Below are 19,180 nucleotides of genomic sequence, written 5' to 3'. Positions count from 1 at the left end.
CACTGTTTATATTATTCACTCTAAAATTGTTAAGGAGAAATACAGAGTAACGTTTCTATTAAATGGGATCAGTGCTTTTTCCAATGAAAATATGTAATAGGAAAATTCTGTCTCAAAAGAATTTTTGGTTTTAGGTGAAATATCTTTCTATGCATGGACAGAAGTACCTTTCCAGCTCATGTTATCAAAGTATGAGTGAAACAAAAAGTTGATCGAGGAATGAAAAAGACCTGCTGCCAGTTAGCTGGATGATGCACAGTCATGTTTCACTGCCAGTTTGCGTCTTCATTTCCTTTTTTCTTGTAATTTAACATTTTTTTTTTATTAATATTCAAAATGCAAAGCACGTATGTTCCATGGCTCTTGTGATTTACCTTTTTTCTGGTAAGTGACTAATGTTATGTGTGTTCTCCGATTTGCAAGTAATTGCCATTACTCTATGGACTAGGCAGCCCTATTACACTCATTCACATTTTGTTCTGTGTGTGCACCAGCAATTTTGCCTCTTCTGTCCACAGGTGCTTGGCAGGGCACGGAACAGCCTGCTGTTGAGAATGTATTTTTCTCTATCTGCACCCTGCACATTTGTGTGCTTGCTGTTAATGATCACCCCACACCTCTCCCTCTGAAGCAAGCAGACTGAATGTGTATGCCATAAGACTCCTGCTTTCAAGGGCAATGCTGTTACCATGTGGACATCCAAGTACCTCATGATTCAACTCAAAGCTTCACTCTGAAACTAGCTTTTGTGAGATTGTTGGCATCTATCTCCAAGTGGCTATCAGTTCAGGCCTCTCAGTATCTCCGTGATGCATTCACGATTCAAACAAAAGTGAAATAGCCCTTTTTATCTACGTTAAATATCCTAGGCAAGTCCTATTTGACGTCAGTCCCACACTTTCTAGGATGGATCCCATGGGTGTTTTGTAAGCTGTCTCCTCCATAAAGTGATTACATTTTCCCAGTATGCTACTCATGAACTGATGTGTCCACTTGCTTTATCTGCTATTGAGGTTATGTAATGATCTATCTTGGTGAAATTCATTGTGTACATAGTGACACCATTTCAAAAAGATTTCGAGAGGTGGTACGTCAGACTTACAGAAATATGTCATAAATGAACACAGTGTCAAAAGCAGTGTGGTACAAAATCATGTGAATGCTTCATCAAGAGTAGTTCCGAGATTAAGAAATTTTTGTTGTCTGCCTGTCCAGTTGACCAGGAGTGAGTACTTAACATCAGGATTAGTATTCACTCATAACTACAAAAAATCTAATAATATTAGCAAAACAGTAATCTGCAGAGCTTACAGCTGAATCATGAGTTCTTTAAATTTATTTGTATACTCTGCAACCAGCTGCACAGTATATAATGAGGAGTACTATTATCATCTATTACATTCCTTATTGACTTTGTATTTGAACAAGGGGGAAGGGTAGGGGATGCATACCTATACACCACTATATGTAAAAGTCTATTAAATAAACCTGATTTTTGGGTAGAGCCATATGATCAGCTTCTCAGAGAACTTTCTCAGACCTGGCAAACCAAGGGTGCCACAAGTAAGAGCTTGTCAGCTCTGTCAGTCTTCTTTTACTGTAAGCTTTTGACATGATTAAGCAACCTTTCTTTAAAATGACAGTGAAATGTTCCATCACAGGAAAGGGGCCCTTGTCTTAATCAGAGTACAAGTATTCTATAAATTTGTTATAATCCTCTCTTTAGGACAACAACATTTATTGAACACAAACTTCTATAACAACAGGTTAAAAGTTGCCTGTTAGTCCACAGAACCAAACAACAACAGCTATTGATATAAATCAGTAATAGCCACAATTCCATATAGAAAATAATATGCAATAGTTCACGACTGGAATAGATATAAGTCCAAACACTACTAATTCACTAGACAGGCATATTGTATGTATGCTACTAAGCAAAGTTCTATTGAGACTGACAGTGGTGAGAACCACAAATTGAGAAGTCAGAGCACTATGCAACACTAGTCTAAATTAGTTCAGGCAAGCAGCAGCACTAGTGGAGACAAAATCACATAATAGCAACTGAGAGTTAGTCCACAGCTGGTAACCCTTACATTTGCCCACTACAGAAGCTCACGTATCAGCCTGCATTATCAGCAGTCTTCTCGCCACAGATGCTCTCACTTAATGTAGGCAGTATTACATGCATTGATCTGTGTGTATCATCGATTTGTACACATGGCAAGGCTACCAAAAAAATTTTTTTTTCCAGAACTTCAAGGTGTCTTATATGACAGCAAAGATGATGACTGTTGATGTGAAACAACAGTTAGACAGCAACTTCAGTTGTATTAAATTTGCTTAGGTATAATGGGCTCTACTGAAGGTGACCAATATTCTCATAGGATCACCAGGGATGAAGACATATCACTGAATGTAAATAGAGCACACAGATTCAAATAAAATCGTTCAGAACAATTGGTCTTGAGCACCAACGCCCATAATATCAGAGTGTCAGGGTAGAGAGTGACCTTGTTGGAATGTCGTCAGAAATATTCGGTGTTAATGGAAACATAATGTGTTTTCCAAAAAATGTTCATTATGAAAAGCATATAAGCCATCTTTTCAAACTCTTTTTTTCATTTTACATTTAATTTGAGCTGAAAGTAGAAGTGGGGGAGGGTGTAGGGTTGCCTTACGTTGCACAAAGACAATCTACAGTTCTCAAACTGAACTTCACCACATAACTTTGTGTAGAAATATCATTTGAAGTATCAACAATAAAGCTAGTTGTAATTAAAGTGCCCTTGATTGTAATAAATCTGTACAGATCCTCCAGTAGTAAAGTTATTGATTTAAAAAAAAAAAAAAAAAAATTGAAAAATAATTGATTGTTGTGTAGGCAGTAAAAGAATTATTTTAGCTGGTGTTTTAAATAGACACCCTTAAAGAGTTCCAAAGTTTCTAAACACTAAATTGCATTTTTACAGTAACAATGTTATGAAAAGAACAGTTGCTACTCATCATACAATGGAGCTGCTGGGTTGCAGATAGGTACAATGAAAAGACTGTCAGAATGTGAGTTTTTGGCCAAATAGGTCTTTGTCGAAAACAGACAACACACACACTCATGCAAGCACAACTCTCACACACATGACCACAATCTCCAGCTATTTAAGCCAGACTGCAGGCACCAGCAGATGGTGGGAGAAGCAACTGGGTGGTGGGGGTAAGGAGGAGCTTGAATCGGGGATGGTGAGGGGTAGCAGGGTAGGGGTGGGAGACAGTAAAGTGCTGCTTGTGGAAATGTACAGGGACAAAGTGGAGAGAGGATAGAGCAGCTAGGTGTGTCCAGAGGTTAGATGGAGAGTGGGGGGGGGGGGGGGGGGGAGGTAGCAGAAGAGGATAGAAGTAAGAAGACTGTGGGTACACTGGTGGGATAGAGGGCTGTGTAACACTGGACTGGGAATGGAGAAGGGTAAGCACAATGATGAACGAAGGTTGAGGCCAGGGGGGTAATGGGAATGTAGGATGTATTGCAGAGAGAGTTCCCACCTGTGTTGTTCAGAAAAGCTGGTGTTGGGATGGGTCCAGATGGCACAGGCCATGAAGCAGTCATTGAAATGAAGAATGTTGTGTTGGGCTGTGTACTCAGAAGTGAGATAGTCCAGCTGTTCCTTGTTTGTCAGTGGCGATTCACGCCAACAGAAAGCTTGTTGTTTGTCATGCCCACATAGAATGCAGCACAGTGGATGCAAATTAGCTTGTAGATTGCATGACTGGTTTCACAGATAGCCCTGCCTTTGAGGGATAGGTGATGCTTGTGACTAGACTGGAGTAGGTGGCTGTGGAAGGATGTATGGGACAGGTCTTGCATTTAGATCTATTACAGGGATATAAGTAGTGAGGCAAGGGGTTGGGAGCAGTGGTTCAGTAGGTATGGATGAGGATATTATGTAGGTTTAGTGGATGATGGAATACAACAGTGAGGGGGGGGGGGGGGACAGTGAGTAGGATATTCCTTATTTCAGGGCTTGACGAGAAATAGTTGTGATACTGACGCCGAATGTGATTCAGTTGCTCCAGTCCCGGGTGGTACTGAGTCACGAGGGGAATACTTCTCTTTGGCTGGGTGGTGGGACTTTGAGAGGTGGTGAGTGACTGGAGAGATAGGGCAGAGAACATCTCTTTTTGTACAGGGTTGGGAGGATAATTACAGTCTGTGAAGACCTCAGTGAGATCCTCATATTTCAAGAAAGACCACTCGTCATGAGAGATGTGACAGCCACGTGTGACTAGGCTGTATGGAAGGGACTTCTTGGTATGGAATGGGTGGCAGCTGTCAAAATCAAGGTATTGCTGATGGCTGATATGTTGCGAAATGGATGGAGGTATTGATGTAGCTATCTTTGAGGTGGAGGTCAACATCAAGGAAGGTGGCTTGTTGGATTGAATAGGATTAGATAAAGTGAATGGGGGAGAAAGTGTTGAGGTTCTTTAGGAATGTGGATAGCGTGCCCTCATCCTTGATCCAAATCAGGAAGATGTCATCAGTAAATCTGAACTAGGTGACGGGTTTGGGATTCTGCTTGTTTAGGAAGGATTCCTCTAGATGGCCCATGAATAGGTTGGCTTAGGATGGTGCCATGCAGGTGCTTATAGCTATACCCACAATTTGTTTGTAGGTAGTGCCTGCAAAGGAGAAGTAATTGTGAGTAAGGGTGTAGCTGATCTTGTTGATTAGGAAGGCATTGTAGTTTTGGTATCTTTTGGGCACTGGCAAAAGTAGTGTTCTTTAGCGGTAAGGCCAAGGGCTTTGGAGATGTTAGTGTAAAGGGAGGTAGCATCAATAGTGATTAGCAGGGTACCATGTGGTGTAAGAACAGGAACAGTGGAAAGTCGGTGGAGGTAATGGTTGGTATTTTTTATATAGGAGGGTAGGTTGTGGGTAATGGGCTGAAGGTGTTGGAGTACAAGAGCAGAAATTCTCTCAATGGGGACACAGAAATTGGCCACAGTGGGATGTCCTGGGAGGTTGTCTATATGGACTTTAGAAAGGATGTATAAGGTAGGAGTGCGGGGACTGGAGGGGTGAGGAGAGAGATGGACTCTGGGAAGAGGTTGTGGGCTTGGTGCAAGAATTTGTAGAGACACTGGAGATCCTGATGGATTTCTCTGATGTGGTCACTGTGGCAAGGTTTGTAGATTGATGGATCTGACAGCTGGTGGAATCCCTTTGCCAGGTAATTCTTGTGGTTCAAAACAACAGTGGTGAGCCTTTCTCAGCAGGTAGGATTATAAGGTCGGGATCAATTTTTAGATGGTGGATTGCAGTTCTTTCTGCAGATGTAATGTTAGTTCACATGTTGAGGTATTTGGGGAACGATGGTGATGCAAGGTTCGATGGCAAGAAATTCTCGAAAATTAACAGGAGTGATTCTGAGGCAGTGAGGGTGAATCACGATTTGATGCAGGAGTGAACTGAGTTAGGCAGGGCTCAACATTGGTCTTTGATTGAGTCAGATTGGTAGGGTTGGTGGTGAAAAAGTGAAAAAAGTGTTTCCACTGTAGGAACCAGGAGAAGGAGAGGAGGTTGGTAACAAGTTCTGAGTGATTGAATTTGGGACAGTGAAAAAGGTGTGTCCTTTGGAAAGGACTAATACTTCTGCGACACTAGGGTTTTTGGAGGAAAGGTTTATGGCCGTGTTTTTGGTCTGTGTACGTTCTGGGTTCTGTATGGTGGTGGGAGGGAGTTTCTGGGGGTTGGGTAAATGTATTAGGTCTGCGAGACAGGGTTTGTCAGCTATGAGAGGATATGGGGGAAATTTGGAGGTTGTTATAGAGGTGGGAGATAGTGGTAGTCCAATGCAGGAGTAGGAAGTGGATAGGGTGGAGAGTTTTTTGAGGTGTTGTTGTGCATGTTGCTCTCGTTCTTGGAGAGCAGGAGTTTCAGTGTACGATCCAGGAATTTGAGATTGCATAGATGGAGAATTTTGCAGATGGAGAGGAGGTATTGTATGGAGATTTTGGGCTGTTTTATATGATTTCTCAGTATTATGTTAGTAAGGGTTAAGGATTGGTGGAATCTGAACAGGTGGAGGTCAGTGTGGAAGGAAGAAATGGTAGCCAAAATAGGTAATTTGATGGTAAGGCCATTTGGGGAGGATTCCATGAGCCAAGCAACAATACAGGAACAGTATGTGTGGCTGGGTTCTGGTTAGGGGTAAGTAAGCATTTCTGTATTGATGCAGATGGCAAGAGTAAGGGTACATGGTGATGGATAAAATGCATAAAAATACATAAATAACCTAAAAATATGTCCAAAAAAATTCACAGGATTACACCTAAATAAATGGGAAAAATCACGAAAAGGTTGAAATCGATGGAGTAAGTGGTATCAAGATGAAATCAGGAAGTAGGCCATTAGCAAAAGGTGAAAATCAGCCAACTGAAACTGGGCTGAAGACACAATGGGGTCAGAGAAAAAAATAAACAAAAACATTGTAATATGGGTTGCAGGTCTGTGGGTCGATAAGTGTGAAGAAGGAGAACGGCACATGTGACTACATTAGGTGAAGTTAGTAGGTGCGGACTGGAGTAGAGAGAAGGAGTGGTTGTGGGGTGAGAGGGTTGAGATAGAAGCTCGTGTGGCACAGAAAGGTATGGGAAATAACACATGAAAATACGCGAGAGTGACACAGGAAGTGTGATCAATTTGAAGATTTAGGATTATTGATATTGATGGGAGGAATGTGGGACATGAGATGGTGTACCAACAATCAGCACAGTCTTGTGGCCTTTTATAGGGCATAGCCAAAATGGTTGGTAGAATGTGGCCCATAAACAGATCATGCTGTGGGGTTTGTAAGGCAACAAGAGAGACACAGGAAACAAGAGGAAGTAGGGCGAACGCTGAGTACAGTAATGAATTAAAAAAATAGTAACAAAGGAAAACAGCACTGGGTTGCAGGATGGAAGACAAGCCATCAGGCAACATCAGACAATGGAAACTGAAGAATGGACTTAACAATATTATGAAAAGGACAGCTGCTACTCACCTTATAGCAGAGATGCTGTAACGTAGATAGGCACAACAAAAAGACTGTCAGAAAGTGAGCTTTCTGCCAACTAAGTCTTTTTCGGAAATAGACAACACATGCAATCAAGCAAACACAACTCGCACACACATGACCACAGTCTCTGACTGCAAGCACAAGTGAGTGATGGGAGAAGCAACTGGATGGTGGGGGTAAGGAGGAGACTGCAACGGGGAGGGAGAGGGATAGCAGGGTAGGGATGGGGGGCAGTAAGGCGCTGCTTGTGGAAACGTATAGGGATGAGATGGAGAGAGGGTAGAGCAGCTAGGTGCATCCAGAGGTTAGATGGAGACGGAGGGGGGGGGGGGGGAGGGGGGGCGGTAGCAGAAAAGAGAGAAGTAAGAAGACTGTGGGTGCACTGGTGGGATAGAGGGCTTTGTAACACTGGACTGGGAATCATGAATGGTAAGAACAATGATGAATGAAGGTTGAGGCCAGGAGGGTAACAAGAACGTAGGATGTATTGCAGAGAGAGTTCCCACTTGTGTTGTTCAGAAAAGCTGGTGTTGGTGGGAAGGATCCAGATGGCAAAGGCTATAAAGCAGTCTTGAAATGGAGGATGTTGTGTTGGGCTGTGTACTCGGCAATGAGGTAGTCCAGCTGTTTCTTGTCCACAGTTTGTCAGTGGTGATTCATGCCAACAGAAAGCTTGTTGTTTGTCATGCCTACATAGAATGAATCACAGTGGTTGAAGCTTAGCTTGTAGATCACATGAATGGTTTCACAGTCATGTTTCACTTGTTTTATGATTACAGTCTGTCGGACAGTGATGATGGGTGAACTAGACTGACTAAAGACACTGCTAGCTGTATAATACCACCATTCATCCCCCCCCCCCCTTCCTCCTCCTGTATAGAGAATGGTTATTTTGCCTCATTCCATTTTTTGTTTTCCTCCCAGAATTTGTGGTGTGATGTTAATGTACGCAGATAGAAATGGTGCTGAAGGGAACACAGAAGTTTTATTTATTATAATGTCACATGTGCCTTTGCAATCAGCTTCAAAGGTAAAAATAAAATGATTGACATAACATATTGATAAAAATTAATTTTAAAAAAGAAGTTTTTGTAATAATAGTAACAAAATAAAAATCCATTAATGATTTCATATTTTGTTAGGCAATTGACTTCTCCAGACAAGACCAAAATTTACAACCTTTTTAATTCAACAGTGTGGCTTCACAACATGTCGAGCTGCCTACCTGCAAGTTCATATTCGCACAGTTCATCTTGGCAACTACAATAGTCATGTGTGCCCCGTCTGTGATGCTCATGTTAAACAACGAAATGCATTTCTGGAGCACATGCGTTCTCACACTGGTGATCGTCCTTTCAGGTGAGTAACACACAGTTAATTAGACAGTATAATTTTGAAAATAGTTACAGGATGGTGTATTTTTATTTCACTGTTAGTTTACTATCTATTTAGAGGGAATCAAAAAGAACTGTATACATTTGAAGAAGCAAAAATTATCATATTACCTTTGGTCTTTTTTTCATAAAGATTTTATGTTTATTATATGAAGTGCATAAAAAATTTAAAATATGAAGAAGTTGGCTTTAAATTGTGACACAGCCAGGAGAATTTTTCCCATGTTACATTTTTCCTTCTCCCATAAATAACCAAGGTTATTTTTTCCCCCAGTACATGAATCTATTGGCTTATAACACTTTCATGAAAATCTCAAGGCTTTATTTAGACTTAGTTTCACTTGAAAATATTTTTCAAGTTATCATTTTGATTGTTCTGTTTACATTGATGTTATTAGTTTACATGAGGGCAACTATAATTTGAAAATATAATTATCTGATGTCAGTACAACAGTTCACAACATGCAAAACTATGAGCTGTCAGTACTACATTTGAGAAAGATGACTCACACCAACAGAAAGTCAAGCAATCTCATTTTCCTGTAAAGTACTTTGAATCGTTTAAAGTTGATTAACATACCTCCACACTATTACCATTTTTCATCGCGGATTTTGCCATAACTATTGCTAGATTCAAAACTTTGAGTACCTACTTCTATTACTTTAATGTCTGTGTACAAAATGACATATAGCACTCATTAATTAACTCACAAATTAATAATTTCATGTCAATTACCTTAATTTACAATATGATGCCCCTAGATGTAAATAAGGGGATGTACATTATGGATGAAGAATTCTTCTAAATTTCTATCTAGCAACATTTTCTATAATCCAATAGTACATTAGTTGTGATAGTTTAACCAAAACAGTAAACTCCAGCATTGGTGATTTTCAAGGCATAATGTAGTTTGATTTTCAAAGTGTAATGTAGTTTGCAAAATAACTGATTATACATACTCACGTGTCCATCACCCAAAGTTGGCAGTTTGCAGTTTGAAAGCTCAAACGTAAGACCTGTGCTGAGTGCGCTCACGTTGTTGACTGACACATTCTGTATACAGAAATACATACACCAATATCTGCAAAACTCAATAACACTACATAATGTTTAATAACTTTAAAGTGGATTCTGTATACCACACAAATGAACATTTTTACTAAACTCTGTTGTAATTAACAAGAACATGTGTGATATCATTGTCATTGGAGTGAGCTATTGTTGGACATGGTGATTCTCATTATGGACTGTCTTAACTGAAATACCACAGCATATTTTTCTTTGACAAATTACTACAGGCTAGTGGTGTATGGCTTTTTTCACCTAAATATTAACTGCGCTTTGTGCCCAAAATATGATAATGAACTTTGCCATTTCATAATAGAGAAACTGGTCATCATCACTAACAACTGAATTTTGCAAGAATAAATGAGTGTGTTAGTGCCATTCAAATTGTAGTGCTATGTACTTTCATGAGCAAACACCATCCTCACTCATTTAGACTTTCAACATCTAGGCTACAGAACAGAGACTACAGAAATAAGCTCGTTAATGCTACCAATTAAAGACTGATTTGAATGTTAAGTTGATATGTTTGATTAGTGAAATGTTGTTTTTAATGGATATTTGATGGTGTTAGACAATGATGTGTCATAACTACAGCAAAATTCACTGATACAGTTTTTTTTTAAAAAAAGTTGAGTGACTAGCGCCTCCCCTCGGGTAGACCGCTCGCCTGGTGCAAGTCTTTCAATTTGACACCACTTCGGCGACTTGTGCATTGAACTTGTGGGTGTTGGAGAAAACAATTCCTTTATTCCCACATACATTTAGCAATAACTGAACACTACACACATGAATGAATTGTGTTGACATGAACAGCACGGAATAATTAACAAAAGCTAAGTCAAAGAATAACTATATCACTGCACATAAATTAACACTTCACGGAATGTTTATGAAGCACTGTACACTTGTAGGGATCGATTGTCAGAAATAGGTCACTACAAACTGATATAGTTTTGTATTAGTACAAACAATGATGAAGAATTGGAACTGGAAGAATTATGCAATGTCTGAATCACTGATTGTAATACTGTGATACTAATAATAGTCTCACTTCTTGACTTGTGTGGCAACTCTAAATGCATTTTAATGCCTTTGGCTGGATTGTATGAAAAGTGTTGGATGGTTGACTAACACTTATTTGAACCAGAAGAGTTATTCACTATCTGCATTACACAATCTTTTAATTTATGAGTAAACATGGCAGTCTCAGTTTCTAATTGGGTGGTTTCACTGTTAAATATCTGTTTACATATTTAGATAAACTGAATTGAAGTGGATGAACTGTCACTTGGATAACAGATAGTGGTATTCAAGCAACAGAATGTCTGAATAACCTCTACCAAACAATTATGTTTTGTAGGAGTGCATTGCTGTTACAGTGGAAGTAAAAAACAGTTATTACGAAGCCTAATAGTGGAAGCTCCAGGTAGGATTATCCTAGTATTGCTGTTATTACAAAATCTGCCGAGGTTCCCTCTATGTAACTTTTATTATAATATTATGGGAAGAATAATAAAATCAGTATTTGTTGTTGCCATTGTAAATTACGCACAAGACCCCGGTAATATGATCAGCATTTCCCTATAACTGTTGATAATGGGACCTGTGGTGACATTACTGGTTTTTATTTAGAATTATGTAACCTGAGTGTTGTAGAGTCTTCCTAAACCTCACGGCTTGTCAGTGAAGGAGAAGTATTTATCACAGCTCTCGAGCTTGCTGCATTTGACAACAGTGCTTTGAAGAGCAGGATTGGGATACAGTATGTGAATCACCTTCCCTCTTCTCTTCTCTTCTCCTTGAGTTTTGTTTATTGTTATAGTCAACACAGCTTGTATTGAGAATTGAAGTCATTTAAAATAAATGGGTAATTGGTTGTGATCATTGGTATACAGTCTATGACAGACATCTCCTGCTGCTGGATCTGTGAGGATAGTAGCTTCAAGGGCTGTATTTAACATAGTTTTATACATTCTGCAAACAGGTGGGATTGCAATGTTTCGGGTGATGTAGAATTTTTGTTCAAAATTATATGGGGGAAGATCTGAGAATAATGTACAATAATTTTATTACTAAAAAGTTTAATAGGTAACAAAAAAATTCATAAATAAACATACATTCTTTATCTACTTCTCTACATAGTCACCACGTTCTCAACACATTTCTTCCATCATGGATGTTTGACTGCTGTGTACGGACACAGGAGGAGCTGGCCACTCTTCGCAAACAGCTGAGCGTGTTGATGGCCGCAGTCAGCCGTCGGAGGGTAAATGTGGAGGCTGGCGTGTGGCATCGCCCGCTCTGCCTGTGAGTGGACATGTGGCCGCTCCTACAGCAAGGTCCGAGCAGGCACACGGGGGGAGGGGTTTATTAGTTATTGGGAGCTCCAACATTAGGCGGGTGATGGAGCCCCTTAGGGAAATAGCGGAAAGATCGGGGAAGAAGGCCAATGTTCACTCTGTCTGCTTGCCGGGGGGTTTCATCCGAGATGTGGAGGAGGCCCTACCGGCGGCGATAGAGAGCACTGGGTGCACCCGACTGCAAATTGTTGCTCATGTCGGCACCAATGACTCCTGCCATCTGGGTTCAGAGGTCATCCTCAGTTCGTACAGGTGGTTGGCGGAATTGATGAAGGCGGAAAGCCTCGCTCGTGGGGTGGAATCAGAGCTAACTATTTGTAGTATCGTTCCCAGAACCGATCGCTGTCCTCTGGTTTGGAGCCGAGTGGAAGGCTTAAACCAGAGGCTCAGACGATTCTGCGGAGAGCTGGGGTGTAAATTTCTCGACCTCCGCTATCGGGTGGAGAAATGTAGGGTCCCCCTGAATAGGTCAGGCGTGCACTACACACCGGAAGCGGTTACAAGGGTAGCAGAGTACATGTGGAGTGCACATGGGCGTTTTTTAGGTTAGAGAATTCCCTCCCTAGGCCCGACAAGACGCTTCCTGAGACGCGATAAGGTAAAAGTAGGCAAAATGCAACAGGGAATAACAATATTAATGTGCTAATAGTAAACTGCAGGAGCGTCTATAGAAAGGTCCCAGAACTGCTCTCATTAATAAACGGTCACAATGCCCACATAGTACTAGGAACAGAAAGTTGGCTGAAACCAGACGCAAACAGTAATGAAATCCTAAACTCAGATTGGAATGTATACCTCAGAGACAGGCTGGACAGTGAAGGGTGAGGCAAGTTTATAGCGATAAGAAGTGCAATAGCATCGAAGGAAATTGACGGAGATCCGAAATGTGTAATGATTTGGGTGAAGGTCACGGTTAAAGCAGGCTCAGACATGGTAATTGGATGTCTCTACAGGTCCCCGGGCTCAGCAGCTGTTGTGGCTGAGCACCTGAAGAACAATTTGGAAAATATTTAGAGTAGATTTCCCCACCATGTTATAGTTCTGGGTGGAGATTTTAATTTGCCGGGTATAGACTGGGAGACTCAAACGTTCATAACGGGTGGCAGGGACAAAGAATCCAGTGAAATTTTTTAAAGTGCTTTATCTGAAAACTACCTTGAGCAGTCAAACAGAGAACAGACTCGTGGCGATAATACACTCCTGGAAATGGAAAAAAGAACACATTGACACCGGTGTGTCAGACCCACCATACTTGCTCCGGACACTGCGAGAGGGCTGTACAAGCAATGATCACACGCACGGCACAGCGGACACACCAGGAACCGCGGTGTTGGCCTTCGAATGGCGCTAGCTGCGCAGCATTTGTGCATCACCGCCGTCAGTGTCAGCCAGTTTGCCGTGGCATACGGAGCTCCATCGCAGTCTTTAACACTGGAAGCATGACGCGACAGCGTGGACGTGAACCGTATGTGCAGTTGACGGACTTTGAGCGAGGGCGTATAGTGGGCATGCGGGAGGCCGGGTGGACGTACCGTCCAATTTGCTCAACACGTGGGGCGTGAGGTCTCCACAGTACATCGATGTTGTCGCCAGTGGTCGGCCTAAGGTGCACGTGCCCGTCGACCTGGGACCGGACCACAGCAACACACGGATGCACGCCAAGACTGTAGGATCCTACGCAGTGCCGTAGGGGACCGCACCGCCACTTCCCAGCAAATTAGGGACACTGTTGCTCCTGGGGTATCGGCGAGGACCATTCGCAACCGTTTCCATGAAGCTGGGCTACGGTCCTGCACACCGTTAAGCCATCTTCCGCTCACGCCCCAACATCGTGCAGCCCGCCTCCAGTGGTGTCGCGACAGGCGTGAATGGAGGGACGAATGGAAACGTGTCGTCTTCAGCGATGAGAGTTGCTTCTGCCTTTGTGCCAATGATGGTCGTATGCGTGTTTGGGGCCGTGCAGGTGAGCGCCACAATCAGCACTGCATACGACTGAGGCACACAGGGCCAACACCCAGCATCACGGTGTGGGTAGCGATCTCCTACACTGGCCGTACACCTCTGGTGATCGTCGAGGGGACACTGAATAGTGCACGGTACATCCAAACCGTCATCGAACCCATCGTTCTACCATTCCTAGACCGGCAAGGGAACTTGCTGTTCCAACAGGACAATGCACGTCCACATGTATCCCGTTCCACCCAACGTGCTTTAGAAGGTGTAAGTCAACTACCCTAGCCAGCAAGACCTCCGGATCTGTCCTCCATTGAGCATGTTTGGGACTGGATGAAGCGTCGTCTCATGCGGTCTGCACGTCCAGCACGAACGCTGGTCCAACTGAGGCGCCAGGTGGAAATGGCATGGCAAGCCGTTCCACAGGACTGCATCCAGCATCTCTACGATCGTCTCCATGGGAGAATAGCAGCCTGCATTGCTGCGAAAGGTGGATATACACTGTACTAGTGCCGACATTGTGCATGCTCTGTTGCCTGTGTCTATGTGCCTGTGGTTCTGTCAGTGTGATCATGTGATGTATCTGACTCCAGGAATGTGTCAATAAAGTTTCCCCTTCCTGGGACAATGAATTCATGGTATTCTTATTTCAATTTCCAGGAGTGTATATTAGACCTTGTGGTGAAAAACAGACCCAAACTATTTGAAACAGTTGATGCAGAACAGGGAATCAGTGATCATAAAGCGGTTACTGCAACAATGATTTCAGCCGTAAATAGAAATATTATATTTTCTGTTTAGCAAAAGTGACAATAAGTGGATTACTGAGTACATGACGGCACAACACAAAAGTTTTGTCTCGAGGACAGATAGTGTTGAGGATCAGTGGACAAAGTTCAAAACCATCGTACAATATGCGTTAGATGAGTATGTGCCAAGCAAGATTGTAAGAGATGGAAAAGAGCCACCATGGTACAACAACCGAGTTAGAAAACTGCTACGGAAGCAAAGGGAACTTCACAGCAAACATAAACATAGCCAAAGCTGTGCAGACTAACAAAAATTACGCGAAGCGAAATGTAGTGTGAGGAGGGCTATGCGAGAGGTGTTCAATGAATTCGAAAGTAAAGTTCTATGTACTGACTTGGCTGAAAATTCTAAGCAATTTTGGTCTTATGTCAAAGCGGCAGGTGGATCAGAACAAAATGTCCAGACACTCTGTGAGCAAAATGGTACTGAAACAGAGGATGACAGACTAAAGGCCGAAATACTAAATGTCTTCTTCCAAAGCTGTTTCACAGAGGAAGACTGCACTGTAATTCCTTCTCTAGATTGTTGGACAGATGACAAAATGGTAGATATCGAAATAGATGACAGAGGGATAGAGAAACAATTAAAATCGCTCAAAAGAGGAAAGGCCGCTGGACCTGATGGGATACCAGTTCGATTTTACACATAGTACGCAAAGGAACTTGCCCACCTTCTGGCAGCGGTGTACTGTAGATCTCTTGAAGAGCGTAGTGATCCAAAGGATTGGAAAAGGGCACAGGTCATCCCCGTTTTCAAGAAGGGATGTCGAACAGATGTGCAGAACTATAGACCTATATCTCTAACGTCGATCAGTTGTAGAATTTTGGAACACGTATTATGTTCGAGTATAATGACTTTTCTGGAGACTAGAAATCTAGTCTGTAGGAATCAGCATGGGTTTCGAAAAAGACGGTCGTGTGAAACCCAGCTCGCGCTATTCGTCCATGAGACTCAGAGGGCCGTCCATGAGACTCAGAGGGCCATAGACATGGGTTCACAGATAGATTCCGTGTTTCTCGACTTTCGCAAGGCGTTCGATACAGTTCCCCACAGTTGTGTAATGAACAAAGTAAGAACATATGGACTATCAGACCAATTGTGTGATTGGATTGAGGAGTTCCTAGATAACAGAATTCAGCATGTCATTCTCAATGGAGAGAAGTCTTCCGAAGTAAGATTGATTTCAGGTGTGCCGCAGGGGAATGTCATAGGACCGTTGCTATTCACAATATACATAAATGACCTGGTGAATGACATTGGAAGTTCACTGAGGCTTTTTGCAGATGATGCTGTGGTTTATCGAGAGGTTGTAACAATAGAAAATTGTACTGAAATGCAGGAGGATCTGCAGCGAATTGACGCATGGTGCAGGGAATGGCAATTGAATATCAATGTAGACAAGTGTAATGTGCTGCGAATACATAGAAAGATAGATCCCTTATGATTTAGCTACAAAATAGCTGGTCAGCAACTGGAAGCAGTTAATTCCATAAATTATCTGGGAGTAGGCAGTAGGAGTGATTTAAAATGGAATGATCATATAAAGTTGATCGTCGGTAAAGCAGATGCCAGACTGAGATTCATTGGAAGAATCCTAAGGAAATGCAATCCGAAAACAAAGGAAGTAGGTTACAGTACGCTTGTTCGCCCACTGCTTGAATACTGCCCAGCAGTGTGGGATCCGTACCAGATAGGGTTGATAGAAGAGATAGAGAAGATCCAACGGAGAGCAGCGCACTTTGTTACAGGATCATTTAGTTATCCCGAAAGCGTTACGGAGATGATAGATAAACTCCAGTGGAAGACTCTGCAGGAAAGACGCTCAGTAGCTCGGTGCAGGCTTTTGTTAAAGTTTCAAGAACATACCTTCACCGAAGAGTCAAGCAGTATATTGCTCCCTCCTATGCATATCTCGCGAAGAGACCATGAGGATAAAATCAGAGAGGTTAGAGCCCACACATAATCATACCGACAATCCTTCTTTCCACGAACAATAAGAGACTGGAATAGAAGGGAGAACCGATAGAGGTACTCAGGGTACCCTCCACCACACACCGTCAGGTGGCTTGTGGAGTATGGATCTAGATGTAGATGTAGATGGTACCAGTATGGCCTATTCATAGAAGTTTCTGTTTGGAGTATTGCCATCTGCAGACTGTGATTTCACTTCCACATCTGTCGCAGAGAGTTGACTGATCAGGAATTTCTTCATGGGACAAAACAGATAAAACTCCGGTGGTGTAAGATGCAGAGTTTAGTGTGGATGCTGGAGCAGCTCCCACCCAAACACGCGATTTTCTCATGAAGAAGAGCCCTTGTGGTTGTCTGCAAGTTTTTTAGGCACATAGCGAGCACTAACTTAATGAAATTCCAATGTGTCATAAAAATTTTTACATTGCACCATAGGAAATGTTGAATTGCTGTGATAAGTTGTCCTTGCCAACTGTTCAAAATTGCTGCCTCAGTGGCTCCAACATTCTGCGGAGTTGTAGCTGTTCCCACTGGAGCATGGCGAGTCACTAAGGTTCACAGGGTGCTCTTGGAAGAATGTACACCATCTAGAGACATTACTACAGCCACCCTATACATGCCAAGCATGTCCCTGTGAATTTAACTTGGTATGCCATTTGGGCCACAGATATCAAATGACACTTTGCTGCTCTTAATAAGTTGATGACAATAATATGCATTTTTTCCATACTGTTATTGTTTTATATGCATTATATAAATGATGTACTCTGCATATATTAATGAAGGCTTGTTTCACTAGAGCTGCTCATGAAAACAAAATGATCAGATGCAAAGTTTTGCAAGAAAACAAAGTGTTTAAATGGAATCACAGTACAATAAGCACATTTTTAAAGCTCATTTCTTGCTTCTGCACTAGAAGGATAATTAATGTGGCATTTTTTGTGGGTAATTTTTGTTCCTATTTAAACACATTTTTCTCCAACATTCTGATTCTTTTTTCTATTTCAGATTTTTAATTTTTAGTGTCAACCCTCTGTTAGTGCTACAAAAACAAAAATGCTCATTTTGAGTAACTCATTGGATATCCTGGATTTTTATCATAAGAAGGATGTAACTTCAGTTTTTTTGGATGAAAAAGTGTCATTCACATTCATATTGATAATATAAAGATCAATACTAACATCAATAATATCAACATTAATATTAATATATAATACTGACATTAATAATATCAACATTAATATTAATGTTAATGATTACAATATAGTTAAAGATAGGCACAATGACAATTTGTGTAAAATATTTTAGCTTTAACATGAAGTCCTTTTTCAAAAGAAGGAAACAAACACGTTCACACAACTGGAGCTCATACACAGGCATTGAGTTCTAACTGTAGTCAGGTCCCAGTGCCTGGAGACAGGGGCTATGTGTGTGCAAGTCATGTGTTTGGCTTGTGTGTGTGTGTGTGTGTGTGTGTGTGTGTGTGTGTGTGTGTGTGTGTGTGTGTGTTTCTACTTTGGAAAAGAGACTTTGTCGAAAAGCTCAAATATTTTAGCAGTGTGTTTCATTGTGCCTGTCAACAGCTCAACACCTCTTCAACATGGTAACAATCCATCTTTTCCATACTGTTATTGTTTTATATGCATTATATAAATGATGTACTCTGCATATATTAATGAAGGATACTAACCTTTAGGTATTGAAGTTATCTACCTTGGTAGAGAAATGAAAAATGAATACATCAATCAAGAATAGGAAGTAGAGCGAGCGAGGGAGGGAGGCATCTTTCTGTAAAGCATGCACTGCACCTGGGTACTTGTTGTTGTCAAGGCAAACAGTTCATCTCAATTCATTCATATGCTCAGGCAGTTTAAGTAGGTTCATTCATATGTACAGTGCTGTGCGGTGAACATGCGTTAGCTGATAAAAAACATACTTGGTATCACATGTTGCTCTGCCTTTAGAAACTGCACAGGACATGCAGACAGATGATACAGGTATATCTGTAAGTGCAATGTGGTATACGTCCAGTGAGGGTACTTGCGGCAAGAATGAGTTCAATATTGCAGCCTAGCATCCATTGCAGGCCAAATGTAAGGGCAGCCATTTCCCATCTCTGCCTCAGTTGCTGTATCCAGCTCTCCTCTACAAGTGGACTCTGCAGCACTGACTGTTAAGGTGTTTTGTGCTATAGATCCTGAACTCGTGGTCTCCACCACCTTTTGCCTATATGGAACTTTACTACAACATGTGTGTAATCTGGCTAAGTGGTGTTTGGACTTTATTCTTCTACCGTCAAACAATCTCTGAATAATTTCTGTTGTGGCCCAGATACATCTTTCACTAAGAACTGTTTTTTCTTGGTTCACGGGCTAAGTGACAATTTAAGTTGTTGGTACAGAAATTAAAAGTTCAATAAATATTGTGATCTGATGTGAGGGTTACAAGATTGTCTTTGTTGTAGGATTTAATAGCAGTTGGGCCGAGATAAGCAGTAACAAGATGGTGCAGGGGACAGGTTTTACTATCTTAATTTGACAAGGATGTTGTGTGTTATTATTCTTCCAT

The 19,180-nt window shown here is 41.6% G+C and overlaps 1 protein-coding gene across 4 annotated transcripts in view; it reads left to right on the top strand.

The window, feature by feature from the left end:
• Positions 1-19,180, top strand: part of LOC126282111 (zinc finger protein 679-like) — a 165,426-nt gene that overhangs the window by 99,577 nt on the left and 46,669 nt on the right. For all 4 annotated transcript variants that reach the window (XM_049981575.1, XM_049981572.1, XM_049981573.1 and 1 more), the window contains one exon: positions 8,251-8,414. In XM_049981575.1, coding sequence (XP_049837532.1) covers positions 8,251-8,414 — 164 coding nt within the window. The remainder of the gene's footprint in view (positions 1-8,250; positions 8,415-19,180) is intronic.

Source organism: Schistocerca gregaria, chromosome 7, assembly GCF_023897955.1.
Source record: "Schistocerca gregaria isolate iqSchGreg1 chromosome 7, iqSchGreg1.2, whole genome shotgun sequence".
Taxonomy (NCBI): Eukaryota; Metazoa; Arthropoda; class Insecta; order Orthoptera; family Acrididae; genus Schistocerca; species Schistocerca gregaria.
Note: the sequence above shows the minus strand (reverse complement) of the source record. Positions and strands in the feature narration are given on the sequence as shown.